Source organism: Manis javanica, chromosome 14 (genome assembly GCF_040802235.1).
Source record: "Manis javanica isolate MJ-LG chromosome 14, MJ_LKY, whole genome shotgun sequence".
NCBI lineage: Eukaryota > Metazoa > Chordata > Mammalia > Pholidota > Manidae > Manis > Manis javanica.
The window spans coordinates 2,862,182-2,885,089 of NC_133169.1; the positions used below are offsets into that span (position 1 = coordinate 2,862,182).

A 22,908-nucleotide genomic window follows, 5' to 3' on the forward strand; every position below is an offset into this window, starting at 1 on the left:
CTCGCGGCGCCCCATTGCCTGCACTGGGCAGGCTGCCCTGTACGTGTATCTTCTGCACGATGACCCTGCGTAGGTGAGAGACATGCCTGTCCCATCACGTCTTTGACTCACCCCAGAATGCCTTCAGGATGTAAGGTAAGGGTAAGGAAGATGTTTTCACTCATGTAAAAAGGTACCTTTTTATGGATTTACTTCATGTGATCTTGGTAATGTACCATTTCTGAGCACATCTTAAACATGATGGACTGAGGGAAAAAGCTATTTGTGCCAGGCCTCTTCTCCCCCCACTTCACAGCCAGTTTAAAGCCACACGTGTCATTTGTGTTCCCTTTGACTTCAAGTGCACCGTCACTCCCACTGCTGGCTCATGAGTAAGACGCTGTCTTTTTTTATTCAAAGGGATACTATATTGGCACCAAACTGCATGGAGAATAAAATGTACACGATAGTTTGAAATGTGACTTTTCACAATACTAGCAGGTAAATAAATAAAACCACCATAGCCTGTTGTCTTTATTATCAAAGTTTATTGTTGAGGTCAGTTTCTATCTACTGGGGAGCACAGGTGTGTCTCAGTGTGTGCTATAGTCACTCCAGGGTAACAGCCAGTCTGCAAAACTGCACTGGGGCTCTGTTAGCATAGATCGTAATTCAGTCAGTGGAAGAAGGAGCCCAGAAAAATCCTCACAGCTGAGCCATTACTCTAGGAAAGTTCTAGTGCTATGCAGCCTGTAAGGCATCATCTGTCAGCTGATGATGAGACTCGAGGTGGTGGTGGAACGAAACAGAAGTTGAACCCATTTTCTACTACTCTCTGCAAGGTAACTGTGGCTCCAATGGAGGAACCCAAAATTAGTCCTAAGATCCTTTTAAGCTCCCAAAGCAAGTAAAATGGGACACCAGGAGGAAAGGGCCAGGAATCAGGGCAGTGGAGGATAAATTAAGTGGAATTGGAGGGAATGGGAACGTCTGGAATGGAAAGTAGCTGGATTTAGATGCCATTTGAGATGACAGAGAACACAGTGCAGATAAAGCACATGGAAAAACAAGTCAAATACTTGGATACCAGAAGTGAAACCTCCTCTGGGAGAAACCTGGCTTTAAAAAAATGAGAAAGGTGGATCACTAATAGGAAAATGAGTACCTGAGTAGAAATAGGTGTTTCAAGATGCCAAGAACAGTATAATATACAAACGAGCTGAGCCCACCGGAAGGAAAGGTGGTCATGGCTGCTTGTTCTCCAGATTGGACGATGGAATGACGTTTCTAGCAATGGCTTTGTCTCTGAGGTTCTGGCATATTTTCTGTAGTACAGACAGCTTTGAAGGAATGTTTCCATAACACTTGACTTCTGTGGGAATGCAAATTACAATAGTGTAAAAATTCAAAGACCTCCCATCTCTCCCTGCAGGATAGAAGGGGATCAGAAGTCTTGAAACGGTTGTGGCTAAAGGCCCAGGTCCTCTTACCACCCTTGTGATAAAAATATTAAAGAAATGAACATGTAGCAGATGAGTTAGTGAGCCTTGTACCACGTACACAGCAGACAATTTATGGTGACTTCTGCAGGCAGCCTGAGAAACAAGAGCTTGTGTACTAAAGTGCCACCTTATCGTTAAATATAACAGTAATGAAAAACAGGGCCATTAAATGAGACCCTTAAAAAGTCTAGCTGCCAACCGGTTTGGGAAGATAAATAAGAGCATAGTGTATTTTAACCTGTTACCTTCCACCCTAACCTAGGTTGTCTATATAGAAAAGCCACCTGCTGGCAACCAGGCCAGGATGTCTGAGTTTTGTTATCATTAGTATTTCATTTTTCCCAAAAGAAATGCGTAAGTAGCAGGTGTATATAAATGACACATTTCTACAAAGCCTGCTCTGCAGTGCTGACCTGTGTGGGGACAGGCTCTTCTCTTGGAAGCATTTCTAAAGGCAGAAGAAAACAATTTCTTGAGGTTTTCTCCCCAGAAAGGACACAGGGGAGTCGGGCCCGTATCGTGAGTGTCTTGTTAGTGTCGGACAAATGGCCTCTTCCCCAGGCAACGCCATGGTTCGTTTGTATTTACAGGTTCCTTCTGATGGACACGCGGAGCAATCTCTAGAACAAGAAATGAGGCAGAGGCAGTTTCTTTCCTGACCATGTCTCCGATGAAATTAAGGGTCTTAGACTTTCCTGACATTTCCTGGGGGTGGGGCGGGCTGGCTGTGTCCCAGGATAGGAGGCACAGGCTGCTGTCCGGACCCAGCTGTCATGGGCCCCAGGGCCTTTTGCAGCCGTTCCCGGTGCATCCATGCATCGAGGAGTCTTCTTGAGGATTTTCCTCCCCAGCTGTTTCAAACACAGTTCCATTTGCTGGAAAACAGAGAGAACCTAAGTGTGAATAAACCTTTGGATTTTAGCTATTGGGTACCTTTTAACAAACGTAATTCTTCCATTAGTAAGATTTCTAAACAGATGAGAAGGCAGTTTTATGCCTGCGTGTCTCCTGCTAAATCTTGTTCGCTGAGAACCCCTATCTCCCTCTCTCGCCTCCTCAGCTCCTCAGGGCAGCTGTCCAGCAGAGAATGTGGCAGTCCAGGTGAGCAAAAACTCAGGGCTAGTGTCACTCCTAAGTGACCATGTTCACACCTGCAGCAGAGCATCATTCTTCCCCCTTTCCCCCTGGCAGCTTTTGATCTGGTCCTTTGGGTAGCAAACAGCTTAGAAAATTAAAAATGTACAAAAACTTTATCTACCAAGGGAAGGGAAAGAGTGAAAGGTAAAATGAGAAAGGGATTAAATCTCACTATAATTCAAAGTTTGACGTCCAGTGGAGGCAGTGTAATGTTTGGCAGGAAAGGGAGGCTGAGTCCATGGGGAGAAGAGTGGACATGAGAAAAAAACAGTTGTGGTTTGAATGTAATAGTAAGAACTCCTCCTCAGCTGCACGGTAGTCCTAAGGATCCAGAATTCCGTGGGGTTCAGCAAGACGAGTCACCATTTGATTGGGAGTAACGGGGGGGGGGATGTTACGTCACTCTTCAACTTATACAGCATCAAGTGGGGTGAAAGAATATTTGTTTGCATTTAGAGAAAACCAAGTAGGATGGAAATGCCTAATCACACTTTAAAAGATAGAAAAAAGTATCAAGATGGTCCTAGGTCCTCTGTAAAAGGAATGGCCTCGCCACATTATCCCAGGTGTCTGGAGGAACAGGTTAGTTGACAATTAGGGAGACGAGAGTAGAGGGTAAGTGGATTCCTTCTGGGTGTCGTCCCTGCAGCCCCTCTCCCCTCTCGAGGTGTGTGGGGCATGGGGGCTGCAGGCTCGGTCCACTAGAGTCGCCTGTTAGTCTCCACTCCCCCCCCACCTTTAAAGCTGTTCTCTGTCTGTACTCAGTTCTGAAAATTCAGACCTATCCGCCTCAATCCTCAGACTTTACTGCAGTCCTGGATATGCACCCTGTTTCATTTTCCTTTGTGTGTGCGCAAAGATTAGATTTAAAAATATCTCCCTTCAGACATCTGTGAACTATAAGAAATTACTGTAATTTCTCACTCCATCCATGTACAGGTCATTATGAGAATAAGATGAGGTTTTAAAACACTAAAAAACTAGGGAAAAGCAAACAAGCTATTACTGAGCCCTGCTGGGCTGCAGACCAGAGGCCCGGAGGACACCATCTGAAGGCACCTGGTGCTCTCCCCACATCACAACCCTATGGGCTACTCGCAGATCAGGTACACGCACTGGCCCTAAATGTTGTGCACGATTTCGAAGGGAAAGAAAAAAGCTTACTTTTCAAACAAAACTTTTTGTTGACTGAGCAATGGCAGACCATGTTCCCTCAGGCCTGAATCACTTCCCTCAGCATTGCAGCTCTCAGAATACACGCTCTGGCAGCTCAGCCTCTCAGTCTGGGTGTTAAACTAGTGCTCCTGGGTCCCAGCCTCACAGCAAAGTATCCCCAAGGGAGCCAAGCAAAAAAGTCTCACTAAACGGCAAAAATGCTGACAGCCCGTCACCTGCAGTATCGCACCGTGGGCTCCAAGGGTTCTCAGAAACAGGAAAATAATGGCAAGAAAGGTTGGTGAGCACAGGCACGCCCGGCCTGGTTACCTTCAGTTGCTCTCGGTCACACCCTCCGCCTCGCACTCTCTGGGCGGCTCCCCTCCTCCCTGCAGTTCGCTCTCGATCTCCCACAGGACGTCATCTTCGTCTTCCAGGTTGCTGGAGATGTGGCACTTCTTGAACCCCTGGACGATGGACTCACTGGAGATGCTGTTCCAGGCCACCATGACCCACTCCAGGAAGAGGCCGAGGGGCGGCTTCTTGGCGTTGCCGGTGGGGCTGAGCGCGAGGTTCCCGGCCAGCAGCCAGTTGGAGTACTGGGCGCGGACACTGTCGTTGAGCGGTTTGTAGACCACCACGTCCAGCACCTGCAGCTGCGAGGTCAGGCCCCCGGGGATGATGACCATGTCGGTGTCCATGCTCTCCATGGAGCTCTTCACCGAGTCGGTGGCGTGGCCGCGGAAGCCGTTGAGGATCAGCATGCCTCGCTGCTTGGGCGCCGCGCTGGTCCTGCGTCTCCACACCACCTCCAGCCAGTCCTGCATCAGGTCCTCCGTCATCCACCCGTACCGGTGGCAGCGGATCTCCATCCCGCTTGGGAACTTGCCGGGGGGGATGTACGTGCCCCGCAGGATGATGTAGGGCGGCAGTTTCCTGCCGTCGGCCAGGATGCCGAGCATCGCTGTGATCTTCAGCTTCTCCCTGCCCGGCGTCTTGACCAGGACGGGCTTTTCTCCCTGGTTGTCCACAGTCACCCGTGATGGGACCTCCAGGCAAATAGGCGTCTCATCGGCGTTGCCCATCTGGGCCACCTGGTAGTCGTGTGCCCTGCGCAGGGCTAGCACGCTGCGCTGGTAGGTGACGAGTTTCTCGGTCAGGTCCTCGGGCAGCTGCTGGGGCACCGGCACCTTGTGCCTCAGGGACAGGTCGTACCTGCGCATCATCCTGCGGCACCAGCCCAGGCTGGCCTTGAAGCCCTTCTCCGGAATTTTCATTTCCTGCGCGATCTCCAGCGCTTTCAGCTGCATGGCCTCCCTGGTGATCGGGTCGCCCTTGGCCTGCATGGAGCGGACGTACTCGGCCACGCGCTGGTCCACCAGTGCGAAGCGCCCGTTCTTGGGGCCGCGGAAGGCCCGCCGCATGGCGTGCGCGTTCTGCAGCTGCGGCTTCACCTTGCGCCAGTCCCGGACGTTCTTCTCCAGTACCCCGAACTGCTTGGCCGCCTGGCAGTTGTTGGTGCTTTCGGCGAACTCCACCACCATGAGCTTGAACCCCGCGTCGTAGCTGCGCCGTATGCCGCGACTGAACTGAAACTTGCCGGCGAGGTCATCAGCCGAGAGGTCGTACCCCGGGAAGCCCATGGCCATGTAGAAGGGGTAGCCCTCACCCCACTCGGGCAGCTCAGCCATGTCCTGGGGCAGACGGAGGCCGAGGCCGTCCAGGGGCCGAGGCTGCAGCAAGTGGGAGGTGGCGTTCGGTGGGCCTGCCCAGTCTGGAGGCTTCAAGTCCGAGGAGTCTTCGTTTTCTGCAAGACAGACAGGTGGGCAGAGAGAACGCCAGTAGGTCAGATCATTTCCGGCTTAGGCCCTGATTTTGTAGGTTGAAATGCCACAAATCCCTTAATCTGGGGTTCACACAACTTAAATCACAGATGACATTTCCTAAGTCCTTAGCCATGTGCCAATTCCTGTGGAACGGCACATGTGGGTCTCACAGGAACTGTGTGCCATTATTCCTTCTCTGCAGATAAGGCTACAGAAGTTAAGTGATGCATCCAGGCAGCTGACCTAGAAAGTGGCAGAACTGCCAACTGAAAACAGGTACCAAGCCTGGATCACATGATTCTGTGGGCCACGTCTGGGTCAAGGTACCTTTTGTGTGGATGAGAAGCCAAAAATAATCCATGCTTCCACATAGTGTTACAGACTGGGTTTGGATACATCAGGGGCTGAATCATACCCCTTAAACTGAGAAAATCTACAGCAAAACACACTTAACAGAGTCAGCTTGCAAGGTAGAAACATGGTTCCTGTACACCAACGTCAGAAGTGGGTTTCACTGGAGGTTTACATTTGGAAGTGGTCACAGAAATTGATATGGCTCCAGGGAAATGATCATATCGGCAAAACTAAGCTGCCGTTAATTGCAAGATGTACCAGGATGTGCCATTAAGAAAAAAAAAAATGCCACTACACTGTGACATGCCATCAGTTTTAAGAGGCATTCTCAATTTCAGAGATGTTAAAGTCGGGGAGGGAAAAAAACATGTCTCAGATTCAGTGAAACATGGCATTTAAACCCTTCCCTCTAGAAAGAAGGGAAACAAAACCACTCTGGAAGTCTGGAAGTTGTATTTATCCAACTGCTGCCCTCCTCCCTGTGCTTCATGATGAAGGACCGTGTCCTTCTTGGACGCATTGGCTCAGATGTGTGCAGTGGCTACAACTGCCTTCTCTGTCCAAGATGAGATGGACAGAAGGCCGGTTTCAGCGACTCTGCATGTGTGCCTCATCGCACTACTCTCCCTAGTTTTGGGGGGTGTGCAGTGCACCACTGAGGTGGCCTTGTTGACCCTAGATGGGCGCTGGAACAAGTGCCACACAAGCTTCAGTTTGCTTCATCCACATACAGGGTTGCTCACTGGGACTTACCACCCACAGCTGACAGATGAAGAAGTGGAAGTTCAGAGAGGTCAGTGAAGTTGCCTAAGGTCCCAGAGCACTGGAGAGATTTTGGAACCGCAAAGCTCATAACCCTGCCTTACTTCTAAGTACCCCAGAGAATGTACACGGCAACTTGAGATCCAGTTTCATAATGCCCCCACTGGACAGAGGCTGGATTGGTTTGGTGGCAGTACCTGGAAAGGGTCCTCCTTGGAGCTGCCACTCGTCAGAATTCGGACAGTCCTCCTCCCCTTCCAACCGCGAGATCACGTCTGGCTTAGGGAACGGGAATTCTGCGGACGGGAAATAAAGCAGGTCACAGCTGTGTTGCAGTCTTGGCGCACTGCCCAAATAAGTACTTTGTGACACTTAAGGAGCACCGCCCTCGGCCCCTACCCCCGAGTCTTCTCAATATGGAACTTTATGGAAGACAGCAGAAAAAGGGCTTGGGGGTACCTAAGGAATGATGGGAAAGAGGTCTGTTCAAGGGAATTTATGGATCTCTGCTAACGAGGGCGGGTGCTGGCAACAGTAAAACAAGAGCCGCGTTTCGCAGGGGAGTGGGTGGGTGCACACGTTCTACTCAATATCCTGGTGCCTATGCGTGTAAACTAGGGAACCCCCAGTTCCACCCTAATAACATGGGTATTGGGGAGCAAGGATTCTGTGGGGTGGGTCCCCAGGCTTCTGGGGCTGAGCCGGTAGCAGTGAGGCCTCCCTTCGAGGGACACAGGAAGCACAGGCCCAGACCTTTGGGGACGTTTCTCAGGCTACATCTTATTTTTCTTTATGTGAATGGCTGGGTTGACTGCAGATGCTTCTGGGAGTTGGCACGGTAGAAGGGCACAATATTTACATAATGCCTAAGTCCAAAAGAGGAAATCAAACGGGCGCAGTCACTGAGGGGGCAGTGTCCCAGTTCAGGAGACAGGGATGCTGGATACACCAGAGAGAGAAGTGGAAACAGGCCTCTGGGCTCAGAGCCTCTGGGAGAAGAAGGAAAACAAAGTTTTACCCAGGGACAGGACAGTTTCATAATTCATCCTCATGACTTCCCGGTAGAGGGCCTTTTGTTGCTCGGTCAAAATGTCCCACTCCTCGTCGGAGAAGTATATAGCCACCTCATCGAACAGGGCCGGCACCTGGAACAGCAAACAGGCCTTCTGAGCGGCTGGGGGCACACGCAGACGAGCTCACACACTCACCTCACCCGGGAGCGGCCTTGACCGGGAGGCCTACTGGCCACGCTCACCAGCTCCTAGTGGCATACAAGGACACAAACTCGGGTCCCCGTGCCCGCGGGGTGCTTACCACCAATTAACAAATAAGGACAAAACACCCCACCACGGCCCATCAGATGAGCACCCCACACACCAGAGCTGGAAACCAGCTCCGCTGAAGGAGGCTCTCCGAACAGCTCCCCCGGCAATGCCACGTACCCCGACCTGCTGGCTCCCTCGCCCAGAGTCCCTCCCCGGGCACAGGCCCTAGCCTTGGCCTCCAGGGAGGAGCCGATGCAGGACCAGGCCCCAGCCAGCCCTTTGCAGTCCACAGTACAGTAGGAGGGCAGAAGGACTAATCAGAACTTTCATCCATGTAATGAGGCGCAGGAGCAGACGAGCCTGCTCCCCTCAGCCCCCCACCCTTTGGTGGGGGCACCTCCTCCGTCTACTCAACCATTTCCTTTTCTTGCCACTGTTTTTTTTTGGTCCTTAAAATTCCTGCTCCAGAGCTCACGTACTCAGCGGTAAGTGGTCAGTGGGTTGTTTTAGGTGGGTCACTTTCCATCGCTGCTTTCAGAGCTGTCCTGCAGGGCTGAATCTAGGGCGCAGGTGACCTTGAGAATGCTTTTCATCTGCTTAGGAAACTCATGTCTGCACAGCTCTGCGTCTCCTGCCGCGGGCCATCAGGCAGGCAGACAGACTGGCCTTTCCTCCTGGGCCCAGCCCTACTCCCTCCCACCCTACACTGTGCCTGTAGGGGACACTGCCTGGGAAGGGCCTGCAACTGCTGCCTTCAATTTCCCCAGGAATTAAACAACCCCGTTTAATCACGGAGGCAAGACACGCACAGAGGCCTTATTTCTAGTCCAAAGTCGCACAGCCCACAAATGGCAGGGCTGAGATTAGGACCGAGGGCCATCTGAGTTCCAGGCTCCAGTCCTCAGAGCAAAGTGGCCTCTCAGGGACTAGCCCTGCATGCCGCGCCACCCCTGTGCTCAGCCGCACTCAGCTGCTTACAGTTCCGTGAGCAAACCACGCCACACAGGGCTCTCCCGCGGCCTCAGTGGCCCTCCCCACTCCTGGCCTGGCGACACCCACCCATCTTCTAAGACCCATCCCAGAGGACCTGCTCCCCAGGAAGCCTTCCCTCACTGGGTCGGGTGCCCACCTGCATGTCCCCGTGGTGGCTGGGGCTCAGCTCTGGTGGCCCTGGCCATACCGCAGTAACCTACGAACAGACAAGCCCCTTGAGGGCACAGTCTTCGCTCATCCTATTTCCCTAAGCTTAGGACACTTCCACAGACAGTAATCACTTAAAAATGTGTTTCTGAACAAAAGATTTAAGCCAATAATTTCTAGATTTCCCTTCTCTTAGCTCCACTTAAATTTTATGTCACTAAATAATCACTAAATTTTATGTCACAAAACCAAGCCTCCTCTTTGGAGTAAGAATGGACAAAGTGAAATACCAGGAGGCCAGATGGACTGGTCTCTAGGCTTTCCTTAGACTTCATCCATCTGGAAGAACAGGCAGCCAGGAATTTTCCACCCCACCCCTTCCCACTTCCCAGGCTCTTAAAGGGCTCTCCCTTTGGCCTTTTCTCTTCCTAGGAAATTCCACATCCAGGCCATACCTATTTATAGCCCCTTCTCTTTGCTGATAAAATGGGTGCAGGACCGGTCATGCCCATCAATGCAGAAGATAAATTGTCCAAGGCCTGGTGACAGCATCAGGAGCCCTGGAGTTGTGTGCAGACAGCTGGGCGCTGGTGCCAATTCACTTCCTTACATTTATGACTGGGCCACACAGGAGCTCCAAACAAGCCACGCACATCATGCTCCCAAGACGCCCACGGCAGTGGCTCAGGCACTCTTGCTCTGTGCGGACGCGCAGCCTTCGGCCAGGCCCCGCTGCGCAGGCTTCCTCCCCCCAGTGGCCTTTTATCTGGCCGAGCCCCACACAGGGTGCCACTGGTCCTGCCCCCAGCCGACTTGAACTCGGCAGTCGAGCACCCAGTGTTCAGCCCCCACCAAGCGCCCTTCCCTGGCCTTATGGGTAGGGACCCGCAATGCCTGTCATCCTCCCTCCCCTCAGATTAAGGGCTCATCAGATAGGTGTTCTTCCTTTGGCAGCTCTGCCTGGCAGGTTGGCACACCAAGGCTCATCTCCAAGGGTAACTGTGGGAAAGTTCACACTGCTCAGCCTCACCAACGAGGCTGCAAAAATGGCAGAGACCTCGGGTGAGGGCTTGTTCCCGCGCAGAGCGCCTGCTTCATGGCAGCCACCGTGCAGGGTGCTTCCTCTTACACGCTTGAATGTAATGTCGTATTGAGTCCCTTCAATAATGCAGGAATATAGGGGCCCCTACCCCAGTTTTATGGTGGAGGAAACAGCTGTTAAGGAACTTGCCCGGGGTCACAGTATACTACATCTGATCCAAAGCCTGAGCTTCCCCTGCAGGCCGTTCAGGCCTTAGTGTGGTGGCTGCAGGGAACGCCGCTTCCCTTACGAAGGCGAGCCCACCCTCAGAACCACCGAGGACAGCGCCCGCACCTCGGCACAGCGCCCAGCGCACCGGCTGCCCTCGCCCCGTCCATCTCCTCTGGCCGCAGCCCCTTCCCCTCCCGGACCGCACTTGAGGCTCCAGCCGGGCAGCTGCTCCTCTGCACGGAGCTCTTCCTTGGGGCCTCTGCTCGCATTTGCCTCGTGCCTGGTGAGCAAGTGCCTTTTCCCTCGGCTGGTTCCGCAACTAAGACTCAGCCCAAAGGACATTTTTCCTTTTCTCTACTTGAAACTGTATTTTTACTCCAAGTCTCCTATAGAATATTATCCTCACGTGGAGGATGGTCCCGATGTCTGAAGGGCTTTTATTGATCACCCTAACAATAATTCTGTACAACCAAGACATACTTAAGCATCAGATTCTTTTCTTCCCCTGGTTTAATGCTCTGAAGCAGTTTTTCAACCTTAGTACTGGCATTTTGGGCCAGAAATCCTTAGTTGTGGGAGCTGTCCTGTGCACTGCCGACGTTTAGGAGCGTCCCAGGCAGATGCCAGGATGATCTCCCACTCCCCAACGCCCCAAGTCAGCACAACCAAAAAATGTCTCTAGGTAATGCCAAATGTGCCCAGGAGGGGCTGGGGCTGGGGGCAAACTGCCTACTGCTTAAGGTCCTCGCCTGCTTTCTCCAGGAAGGCCCCTGCAGTCTCCGGCCTGGATGAGACCCCTCTCCTAAGCTGCCCTCCGCACTGCACTCTGAACCCTGTACTAGAATTCTGGTTGCTGCCCTGTCTTCTTCCCAAGACCAGCAGCTCCCGGGGCTGTCTTCTCTTCACAGCATGCGGCTCAGGGCCCAGCCACCGTACACGGGTGGCCATCTTCCTCAAGCTCCTCCACTACCCCCTTCTTTCCCAGCCAAGCATGGTCTTCCCTGGCTTTTTCTCATGGTCCCCCACATGCTGATGCCCACGTCTACTGCACCTGTCTCCCAGTTTCTCCATTCTACTTATGCCTGGGTTGGCTTAGTCTCAATGCTTGGGGTTTCTCCTGCCTCGAGGCCTTCTCTGAGCTAGAGGGGACTGACTGCTACTCTCCAAAGTGTCCCCAGGGTGGGGACCAGAACCAGGGAGGAGGACGGGGTGGGCAGAGAACACGAAAGAGACGCAGGGAGTGCAGCCTCCACAGCTGGACCAGTGAACCCAGAGTGTGGTGGCGTATTTTTTTATTGTTTTTATTGAGGTATAACATACATACAACAAAATGCACTACTTTTAAGGGCCCAGCCCAGGAGGCATTTTTAAGAACAAATGTCAGTATACATGTGAGTCCTTGGGGCAAAGCAGATAGCGTCTCTGCACCGCAGTTGCCCTCCTGTGGGAGGGGAGCTGGACTGAATAATTTGGAAGCACCAGGACTCTGTGAATACAGATCTCTCATAAAACACAAAGGATATTTTGTTGACGGATAATTTCCTACACAATGGAAAACTAAGCAGGGAAGAGGAATGTCAATTTGCTACTTATTTAAAATGTTTACCATTCATGCCTAATTATCATGAAGTCCGGTAAGTACTGTGAATGATAACATGTACTCCTAACTATAAATATCTGGGGCATTTACATTTTATAAGTTTCCTCTAATGATCACACGTACTTGTAACTATCAATGTCTGTTGTACTTGCATTTTCGTAAGTTTGCTCTCGCGCTGTCACGCAGCTCTGTTGGGTGCGCCCCCTATTCCCTGCCGCCTACCTTCCCGGTCCCCCCGCCCAGCCAGCCGGGAAGGCAGCTCTCCGTGTGCACTGCTCTCAGTGGCCACAGAGACCCCGTCGGCCTCGCCTCGTGAAGCTCTCCTGTCGTCAGCAGCTTAAAATGGTTCCCTTCAAGCCGCCATACGTGACAAGGCCCACCCCCCCCACCGACTCCTCGCCAAGGCCTCAGTCAGGCTCCACTGGGCCCTGGTCCCCACTGGGCCTCCACCTGGGCTCCCCTCCTGTCCTCAGCCTGCCCAGCCCAGACTTGGCAAGAATCCTGCTCAGTCAGTTTAGAAAGAATCCCCCACCCTCGATATCTGATCACCCTGGCCTGCCTTCCTCAAGAATCCTGTGCCGTCAGTTCAGCAAGAATCCCCCATCCCCGATGTCTCCTCTTGGTATAATTTTCCACCCATGGCCCTTCGACCCTACTCTTTGGCCATAAATCGCCACTGTCTTGAGTATTCAGTGTTGAGACTGCTCTCTCTCCGCTCCTGCAACCTCTTGATGCCTATTCCCACGGTGCCAAGTACCCTCCTTACCATCTGAACAAGTGTCAGAATAACTTTTTCGTTAACACAGGCTGGCAAACATTAGCTGATGTCTACAACGTGCCTAGCATCGAGCACGTGCAGGGGACCCAGGGGCACAAGAGAGAAGAGGTCCCGGCCTCCTGGACCAGCAACCTTAATGACGGTAAGCTGCAGGGCTAAAGGGGCTGTTCCTGAACAAGTTCCTCCATTCCGCGCAGTGCCTTTTAAAGCCACAGGACTGTTTTCTCAGGAATGCAAACACCGGGCTGGGCTGCTCTATTTTTACTTCCTATGTCTGCCTGAGGAGGACACTTAACAGCGCCTGGCTCCCGGGCCTGCTCCTTACAGCTGTGTGGACCCACACCTGCTGACTTACCCATCCGCCCTCTGAGCAGATCCGCACTTTCTGCATGTCCGTGGGGCCATCCTCCGGCTCCCGGCTCTGAATCTCCTCCTCCTCCTCCTCTTCTTTCAGGGTCAGACTGAGAGGGTAGGCGGCAGACTCCATCTCTGCAAGATTCCGTTCAGAAAAATCAGATGCCAGCGGGACCTCAGCAGAGCCTGAGATGGGGGCAGCTCGGCCTACCCCGTCCTCTAGCCTCGGGCCCTCGGGGCTGGACCGGGAGGAAGGGCATCAAGGAAAGCATGAGGAAGCTGGAAGGTGACCTATTTATTTATGATAAGAGGGGCTGCAGGCAGATAGCGTACCTGGCTGCCTTCAAATACTTAAGAAGCTCTCTGCGGAAGAGACCGGACTGGTTCTGTAGAGACCCAGGACCGGACGGGCTGGTGGGTAAACATTCCAGGAAAGAGGTTTTTAGGACTGCGTTGAAGGGCAGAACTTTCCCACAGCCAGGGCCACCCAAGGTTAAGGCAAGACAGGGGTGCTGGCTTCCTATCAGTGAAGGTGTCTGAACACTGGCGGGACACATCGGGGAGGCTGGTCGGCCTAGAACGCCCATCACCTGGGTTCTCCTAGTTCAAAGGCTCTGTCCGTGAGCTGGTTCACAAAATAGAGTCATTCTGCTTTAAGGGACTTCCCAAACCCCGGAGTTGGTGACACACAGTGAGGCGCGGTGCCTGGATCCCCAAGAGGGTGCAGACATCTGCGGCCAGGCCCTGGGCCCGTTCCGCCTGGGAAACGCCTGCGGGCCGCCAGCTCTCAGGGGCCGCTGCCGCGCGCGGCCAGCACAAAGGCCGGGCTGCCCTCCAGGGCCGCGGCAACCCCCAGGTGTGCGGTGCGCGTGCATCTTGCGGGCCGCATCCTCCCGGGCTTCCGGAGAGAGCCCTCCGGGGTGCAAAGTCGGCTTCTCCCACATGCCCAAAGAGGTCGCGCGGTGGCGGCGGGCCTGGGTCCGGGCGGGCGGCGCGGGTTTTGGAACCGTGGGCCCGGGGCCCCAACTTGGCCGCGGCCCCGCCGGCTCCTGGGCGGGGGTGCGCGCAAGGGCGCTGCCGGCGCTAAGGAGCCCGCGGGGGCGCCCGCACAGGCCGCCCGCCAGCTCAGCCATCTTGCCCCGCTCGCCTTTCCCCGCGGCCCCGCCCGGGCCCGGCCGACGCGCACCTGCCGAGCGCCCGGCCGCCCGCCGCCCCCGGCCGGCCCGCAACAAAGGCGGCAGCCGCGACCCCGCCGCCCGCCCGCCCGGCCCGCCGCCCCGGCCCCGCGCCGCCGCGCGCTCACCGCCGGGCCGAGGGCCGAGCCGCGGGCCGGGCCGCCTGCAGACGCCGAGGGCTCCGGCCCGACTGTCACGGCGCCATCCTGCCCGTCTCTCCGCCGCCGCGCGCGCGGCCCCGCGGGAGGCGCGGAGAGACACGTGGTGGCAGGAGGCGGGTCCGGCCGGAGCGGAGGGTGTTGGGAGCGAGGGGAGGAGCGCGGCTGACGTCGGCGGGCTCGGCGGCGGCCGCAGGCCCCGCGCGTCTCCCGGTGAGGCCCTCCTCGCGGCCCTCCGCCGCCCTGCCCCGTGCGGCCTCGGCGTGCATAGTCTGCGGTCCCGGGTCCCCGCCAGCCGGGGCCGCGGCCGCGCGCGCTCTGCCCCGCCCCGTGGCTCGCCGCGGCCTGCGTGGGCGCGCCGGGCCCTCCCGCCCGGCCTCCGGAGGGGCGCCCGGGCCCAGGGGGGCGCGCGCGGGGTCCGGCAGGTATGTGTCCAGCGCATCGTGCTTAACACGCACGGAGAAGGAACTGGGTGCCCCCCTTGTCGCCTGTTAAAGCCCAAGCACGTAGTCGCGGGGACGCAGTAACCGTACGGAAGGCTCTTCTCCAAAACGCTCTGCGGACAGACAGTACAAACAGAAGTGAGTGGAGAAGCCCCGAAGCCCTTCTCATTCCGGAAAAAGATTCTGGGTTTCGGTTTCTGTTGGGATCCCGCGCTAAAGAGCAAATTATTCCGACACTTGTTAAAATGGAAAGGAAGACTCTTTAGTATTGATGAGATAGGTGTCAAGACTATGGCTACAGGAGAGATGTCTGCTCGCCCCTGAGAACAGCAGAGACAGCTGGGGTAGTACGGCCCACAGACTGGGGAGGCCAGTGGATCAAATTTCCTAGAGGACCAGGGGCGGGGGGTTCTTGCAGGCGATGGGCCCGGGATCAGATAGCAAGGGTGGGATATTCTCCCACCCAAACTGATGTCTCAGGATTCTTGCTACAACTGGGCTGGGTAGGCAGATGCCTGGAGGGGCAGGGACGTGTTCAAGACAGCCGCCCAGTGGACAAGAGAGCTCAGGAGAGCCTGACCAAAATTGGGGCGAGCAGAGAGTTTTACTTAACCTTTCAGACTGTCCCTGAGATTTGAGGGAAATACTTCTTTCCCCAAGTCTTGGTGGCCATTTCTATTGATGTGTATGTGAATTCTACTTCTCTGCCGTGGGAGAGGCCACAGCGAAGCTGTGGAGGTCTTAATACATGAAATATAGTATGACTCACAACTTTGAAGTGTAAATACCGTGGACCACCCACCCGAGACCGAAGACGTCCAGTCGATGGGTGGAGAGCATCAGTCAAACATTGGGAGAAAGGAGGAAATCAGACTTTTTTGTTTGTTTTAACGAGCAGTTCTTTTTTGTGTGGAACGTTAGCATGTGAACAGCAGGCATTAACTCAGCTCAGATTGACTGACTTTTCCATCTCAGTTTTTCTGGCAATGACTGGTTGGAATGGAGCGGTGAGGAGGGTGTCGGCAGGGGAGGGGTACCGGGCAGTGCCGGCGCCTCCCCTTACAACAAAGCATTCATACAGGTCATGAGATGACCGAAGAGAACGATTATGGCAGGGTTTTGGTCCCTGAGACCTGAGGTCCCCATGTGGCTTCGACTAGGTTTTCCCCGGGAAGAGGCCTGCCAGCGGTGACCCACCTGAATTCTTGACTGTGAGCTCTAAGCCCACCATCAGTTACTGTCCTGGGACCCGCTTTTGCACAGGGCCGTAACTGCTGCCGAGGTGTACTTGCAGGACCCAAGTGCGAGGGTAGGTGCAGGACCCTGCAGGCGTCCATGTTCTGCAGGTTGCGCCACCTGCGCCCGCCCGGGTGTTCTCTGCACAAGGCAGAGCTGAACCAGATGCTGGCCGAGCCGCCCCTCAGCTCTATCGTTCTGCGGTTGCATTTCCTTGACGGGTCATCTCAGCCCAATGCCGGGTGGCTGAGGCTTGTTTTTTTGACAGTTGTGGCTTTGGTAATTTTGTAGGAAGGATTTCTGTTGGTAGTTGGTAAATAATATGAGCAGACACCGCTGGAACCAGCACAGTAGTTTTGTGATGATGCTGTTGGTCTGACTCCATCTTTCCTATGAGCGCAGTGCCTAAGCCATGGGGCTTCTGGAGAGCCCAGGTCCCACACGATACCCATATTGAGCTGCAATGGCTCCTGGTGAATGCGTGTTTCTGACTGTCCGTAGCAGCTCTGTGGCCCTCGGGCCAGCATGGCTGCCGGCCACCATTGCTCTGTTCCTGGTCCTCAGGGACTAGAGCAGGTTGAATCCCTCGTCGCGCTGCGCTGTGTGCCTGTGGCAGCACGCCCCGCTGCTACGTGGCACCCTGCTGAGGTCACGCGTGCAGGATGCTCTCCAGAGCCCTCTAACTTGGCTTGGCCACCTGACATGCTCTGCCCACTAGAACGTGGGTGCAAGTGACTACATGTGAGTCCTGAGCATGGGTTATAAAAGGTCTCACATGATAGTACACGCACCTCGGTGAGCTTTTGTTCTCTGCCACAAAGAAGAAACACGCCTAGGTAGTCCCTGGTCCTCCATCCCAGGTCCAGAATGAGACCTGTGCCACACAGCCATCCTGTGAACATGACAAGAGGTCATTATTTTGTTTTGAGCCATTGAGTCCTGGGTGGCTGCTTATGTAGCACTTTTGCTGTGATGGCTGATTGAAACAGCAGCAGTGACCTGTGGATACATGGTTCCCAACGTCAACCTTCATGGGGATGCTGTGATGCAGGTGAGGAATTGTCATTTCATGGTGGAACTCCTCGGATACATGGACAGGGAAATGCTGGGCTGGGAGGGGAGGAGAAGAGACCCAAATGGGGGTGACTGTATCTTTCTCCTTTCTGGGATTCTGGCACTTCAGAGGAAGGCCATGATAGACCTTAGCGTTAGCTATTTCCCAGTAAAGCCTCAAAATATTCCTGGGAAATCTTGATAAAATGTTGTGGGAAACCCTGCTCCAGACAGTTCTTGGAATGGCTTAGAAGGTTCCTAGAGAGGAGGCATGTAGTTAGAGCACCTCAGTACATTAAGGAACACTTACCAGGTTTCTTTAGAAAAAGAGGAGAAAGTATAGTAATAGTGTGGTGGTAGTTGCTATAACAAACAGACCCCCATATACACAAAGGCTCAACAATAGAGATTTATTTCTCATTTTTGTACCGGTCCTTTGTGAGTGTTCCTGGGCCACTGGTGGCTTTCCTCCATGCTGTGCTTTAGGGACCCAGGCTCCTTCCATCTGTGGCTCTGCCACACCCTCAAGATAGGTTTCTTCATCTACCAGAGTGGAGGGCAAAGATAGAATGGAGGAGGCACACCCTTTCCTTGACACTAAGGTGGCACACCTCTCTTTTGCTTGCATCCCATTGGTTCGGATCGGTTACAGAGTGACATTTATGTGAGAAGGGGCTGTGAAGCATAGAGTGTGTCTGGGCAGTCACTTTCCTGTGACAGCTCCGCCCACTGGAAAAGGGAGCCTGAATTTTTTCTCTGTCACAGGGATTTTTTTCTTTCAACCCTTCAAATATTTCACCCCACTCTGTTCTTGCAACTTCTGGAGAAGTCCAGTGTGATTCTTATCCTTGTTTCTCTACAGGAAAGGTAATTAATTCCTCTGGCTTCTTTCAAGATTTCCACTGTATTTGTGATCTGCAGTTTCAATATGACATTCCTAGGTGTAGATTTTTTGGTATTTTCCTGCTTGGCGGGAATATTTCTTCTGTTCCTTTATCTCTCTCTTCTTCTAGTATTTCCATTATGTGTATTTTACTCCTTTTTGTAATTTTCTCACAGTTTCTTTTTTCTTTGCAGTTCGGATTCTATTGACACATCTTCCAGCTCGCTGATTCTTTCCTCGGCTGTGTCCAGTCCAGTCTACAGATGAGTCCATCAAAAGCATTCTTCATTTCTTTTGCAGTTTTTTTTTTATTTCTAGAAGTTCTTTTTGATTCTTTCTTAGAGTTCCCATCTCTCTGCTGGCATTACGCATCTGTTAAACTTTTTCCATTAGCGCCCTTAGCACACTAATCATAGTTATTTTAAATTCCCTGTTTCATAATTCCAAAATCTCTGCCATGTCTGAGTGTGGTTCTCACACTTACTTTGTCTCATCAAACCATTTTTTGCCTTTTAGCATACCTTGTGGTTTTTGTTACAAGCCAGATGTAAGCTATTGGGTAAAAGGCACTGAGGGAAATGGGCCTTTAGCACGAGGGTTTATGTTTATTGGGCTGGGAGTTAGGCTGTGTTTACTGTCTGCTATAGCAGGAAAGATTCCAGGACACCATTCTAGAAAAAGAAATACAAATTTGATTACAGTGGTGGTAGAGATAAGCCATTTACTTCCTTGCCCCAGGGAACCACTGCAGGGGGCCTCTACTGCAGGGGGGTGGCAGCGCTTGGCTACCCCAGCTGTGCAGAAGGTGACTGGAGAAATACATTTCTCTCCAGCAGCACCAGGAATACTGAGCTGGGATCTGTATGATGGTTGGGGGTGGACTGTTTTAGCTATGAGATGTCTTATGTAACCTCATGTTAACCACAGGCAAAAACTTAGAAAATTCTAAATTTGGAGAGAGACAGATAAAGGATTCCATTCCTGTTGAGTGCACTCAGCAGGCGGTCCATCCATGAGCCTCTGGGAGTACCACACCCAGGGATCTCTGTAGGACCCGCAGGCACCCCTCTTTGCCCTAAGTGCTAACCCCTCACCTCCCCCACTCTGCAGGTGGCCCCTGAGAGGCAGTGAGAGAGCTCCTGTAGACACGGAGCATTCAGAAACAGGCCCCTGTTTGTCTTGTCTGTAGACAAGGTCTGAGAAACCACAAACTTGAAGTACTGTGCCATCTTCTGGAAAACTAAGGTTTCCAGTAGCCAGCCTGCTGATTGTTAAGAACCAGAGAAGACATAAAAGCTTAAAAATCCTGCCACAAAAGGGAGCAAGAATTGTGGAGCAGGTGTACTAATGCAAAGACCAATTAAACCCCAGATAACAGCGTCATCAAACAGAATATCCCATGTGAAAGCAACTGGCAGAGATTTAAGGAGGTGTCTGCTACTTCATATGCAAAGTAACAATGCAAAATTACAAGGAACATGAAAAATAAAAAAAAGCATATCACAGAAAGAAAATAATAATGCCAATAACTGAGCTCAAAGGTGCAGAATTTTGTGATCTAGCTGACTAATCAAAATAGGTGCTTTGGAGAAACTCAAGGAGCTTTAAGAAAACTCAGAAAGATAATTCAATAAATTCTTGAAAAAATATATGTCAAAATGAAATTTTTTTCCAAAGAGAAATAATAAAAAATAACAAGATTCTGAATTCAGTGAGTAAGATGAAAAAATACAATAGGAACCACTGCAGTAAAGCAGAGCAAATAGAAGATAGAATAAGTGAGTTAGATGATAGGAATTTTGAAATAACCCAGTTAGAGGCTAAAAGAGAAAAAAGATTACAAAACTACAAAAAAGAAAAAAAACCCTATGTGCTCTTTGGAATCCACAGAAAGGACCAATGTTTAGAACAATTGGGATTCCAGGAGTAAAGAGAGGGAGAAAGAAACAGTTTATTTAAAGATAACAGCTGAGAACTTCTCAAATGTGGGGAGAGAATCAAACATCTAAATATATGAAACTAATAGACTACCATATTTTCTCAATGCAGAAAGACCTCTCCAAGAGACATCATAAAAAAACTATCAAAAATCAAGCATACGGAAAGAATTCTAAAAAGCAGCTAAGGGATAAAAAGATTGTAACCTGTAAAGTAACCCCCATAGGCTATCAGTGGATTCTCACTAGAAATCCTACAGGCCAGGAAAGAGTGGAATGATATATTCAAAGTGTTAAAAGAAAATAATTGCCAGCTAATAATTCTTTATCTGGAAGTTATCCTTCGGCTATGAAGGAGAAATAAAGATTTCCTAGTTAACAAAAGCTGAAGGAGGTCATCAGTCACCACTACATGAGCCTCACAAGAAATGCTGAAAGAGGTTTTTTAAGCTGAAATGAAAAGAAGCTAATTAGTGACATGAAAATTTACAAAAGTATATGACACACTGGTAAAGGTAAATATGCAGTCAGATCTAGAAAATCCTAAATTTGAAATAGGATAGTGTGTTAACAACTTAACTATAGTATAAAGGTCAAAGAATAAGAGTATTATAAATAGTTATAGCTACTATAATTTGTTAACAAATATAAAATAGAAATAGAAATATAAAACAGGTAATAAGGACATAAATATAAAAAAGGAGTAAAAGCATGAAACTTCTGCAAACTATTGAAATTAAGTTTCTATAAGCTTAAAAGGAACTGTTTTATCTATGAGATGTGTTATGTAAACCTCATGTTAACCACAAGGCAAAAACTTAGAGCAGCTGCACTAAAGATAAAGGTAGAAGAAACTGAGCAGAACACCATGGAAAATCACCAACTCACAAAGTTAGATGGAAACAAAGGGGAAAAGAAACAATGGAAATACAAAACAACCAGAAGACAATTTAGATGATGTCAGTAAGCCCTCATTTATCAATAATAACTCTAAGTGTACATGGATTAAATTAATAAGGCACAGAGTGGCTGGGTGGATTAAAAAAACAAGACCCAATTGTATGCTGCCTATAAGAGACTCAGTTCAGCTTTAAAAACACACATCGGCTTATAGTGAAAGAATAGGAGAATGATATTCCATGCTTTTTTTTGGTGAAAACCAAAAACAAGTGGGGATAACCCTACTTATATCAGACAAAATAGACTTTAAGCCAAAAACAGGAACAAGGACAAGGAATGTTGTTCTATAATGATAAAGAGGTCAGTGCATCAAGAAGATAATGATGATTGTAAATATCAATGTACCCAATATTGGAGCACCTAAATGTACAGGCACACATCATTTTATTGTGCTTCACTTTACAGCACTTCTCAGATACTGTGTTTTTTACAAATTGAAGCTTTGTGTCAGCTGTGCATTGAGCAAGTCTATCAATGCCTTTTCCCAATAGCATTTGCTCATTTTTGTCTCTGTGTGTCATATTTTGGTAGTTCTCACAATATTGCAAACTTTGTCATTTTTATTGATTTGTTTTGGTGACCTCTGATTAGTGATTCTAATCACTGAAAGCTCAGATGAGAGCTAGCACTCTTTAGCAATTTTTTTTTCTTTTTTTTAGTGTACAAGAAGCAGTGCACTTTATTAGGGGAATTCAGTGTGCTTGATGGACCAAGGTGTGCTGCTCAAGAGGGAATCAGCCTCAAGTATTTCTTATTAAGGTATGTGCACTTTATTAGACATAGTGCTAATGCACACTTAGACTGCAGGATAGTGTAAACATAACCTTCATATACACCAGGAAACCAAAAAAACCATTAGACTTGCTTTATTGTGATATTTGCTTTGTTGCAGTGGTTTGGAACTATGTTAAACCAGCACTGATAGATCTGAAATGAAGTAGGCAACAATATAGTAATGGTAGGGGACTCCAGTGCCCCACTTTGAGCAATGGATGTATCATCCAGACAACATCAGTAAGGTTCCCATGGACTTAAACGATATATTAGGTTAAATGGTCTTAATAGACATTTGTAGAATATTTTATCCAACAGAAGCAGAATACATGTTCTCAAGTGCACACAAAATATTCTCCAGGTAGACCATACGACTGGACACAAAACAAGTCTTGGCAAATCATACCAAGTATATTTTTCATCACAGTGATGTGAAACTAGAAATCAATGACAAAGGAAAACTAGAGAATCTACAAAGATGTGGAAATTAAGTACCACATCTCTGAACAACCAGTGGGTTTAAAAGAAAAGTAAAATTTACTCGAAAAAATTTAAAACAAACACAACATAACCAAAATCTATGGGGTGTTGCAAAAGCAGTTTTGAGAGGGAAATCTATAGTGATAAATGTCTGTGTTAAGAAAATAAAGAGACCTCAAATGAACAGCCTAACTTTACACCTCAAGGGACTAGGAAAAGAAAAAAAACATCAAGCCCAAAGTTAGTGGGGGGAAGGAAATAACAAATAACAGAGTGGAAATAAGTGAAATAGAGACCAGGAAAACAACAGGAAAAATAGAACTAAGAATTGGGTTTTTGAAAAGATAAAGTTGACAGATCTTTAGCAAGACTAAGAAAAAGAGAAGACTCAGATAAAATTAGAAGTGAAAGAGGAGACATTTGAAAATTCTTTTTCACTTCCTCAGGCCTCCAGTAGAATATTACCATTTAAACAAGGGCTTCCATGGCTACCATTTATAAAATACCTACCTCTCTGAGCCCCACATTCCCCATCTCTTGTATTCTGCTTTATCTTCTCCATCATACTTACCACTATCTCATCTCATATCCTTTGTATTAACTTACCATCTGCCTTCCCACTGGAAGGTATGTTCCATTGATTGGCACAGGGACGTTGTCTATTTTGTTAATTACTGCATCCCTGGCAGTCAGAACAGCCCCTTG

At 50.4% G+C, this 22,908-nt stretch overlaps 2 protein-coding genes across 38 annotated transcripts in view; one reads left to right on the forward strand and one right to left on the reverse strand.

Annotated features, from left to right (window-relative positions):
• Window positions 1-507: 507 nt before the first annotated feature.
• POGK (pogo transposable element derived with KRAB domain) lies at window positions 508-14,946 on the reverse strand. 3 transcript variants are annotated; one of them, XR_005062782.2, is made up of 7 exons: window positions 14,408-14,946; window positions 13,106-13,239; window positions 7,734-7,860; window positions 6,913-7,011; window positions 4,104-5,580; window positions 1,895-2,356; window positions 508-1,351 (listed from the first exon to the last, which is right to left on the reverse strand). XR_005062782.2 is itself a non-coding variant. In XM_073221294.1 (7 exons), exons 3-6 carry the CDS (start codon window positions 13,235-13,237, stop codon window positions 4,106-4,108), a joined length of 1,833 nt encoding a protein of 610 aa, XP_073077395.1. In that variant the 5' UTR covers window positions 13,238-13,239; window positions 13,438-13,515; window positions 14,408-14,520; the 3' UTR covers window positions 508-2,356; window positions 4,104-4,105. The 3 variants fall into 3 exon arrangements, 2 of the variants coding, with proteins under 2 accessions (XP_073077395.1, XP_036879648.2); XM_073221294.1 differs by adding an exon at window positions 13,438-13,515 and having other exon boundaries at window positions 508-2,356; window positions 14,408-14,520; XM_037023753.2 differs by having other exon boundaries at window positions 508-2,356.
• Window positions 14,589-22,908, forward strand: part of FAM78B (family with sequence similarity 78 member B) — a 310,016-nt gene continuing 301,696 nt past the window's right edge. For 8 of the 35 annotated variants that reach the window (XR_012124877.1, XR_012124896.1, XR_012124876.1 and 5 more), the window contains exons 1-2: window positions 14,807-17,167; window positions 18,247-21,708. The gene's annotated coding sequence lies outside the window, so the exon portion shown is untranslated. Of the gene's footprint in view, window positions 14,651-14,724; window positions 17,168-18,246; window positions 21,709-22,908 lie in introns of those variants that run through there. The other 27 variants (XR_012124909.1, XR_012124886.1, XR_012124888.1 and 24 more) reach the window with 15 other exon arrangements.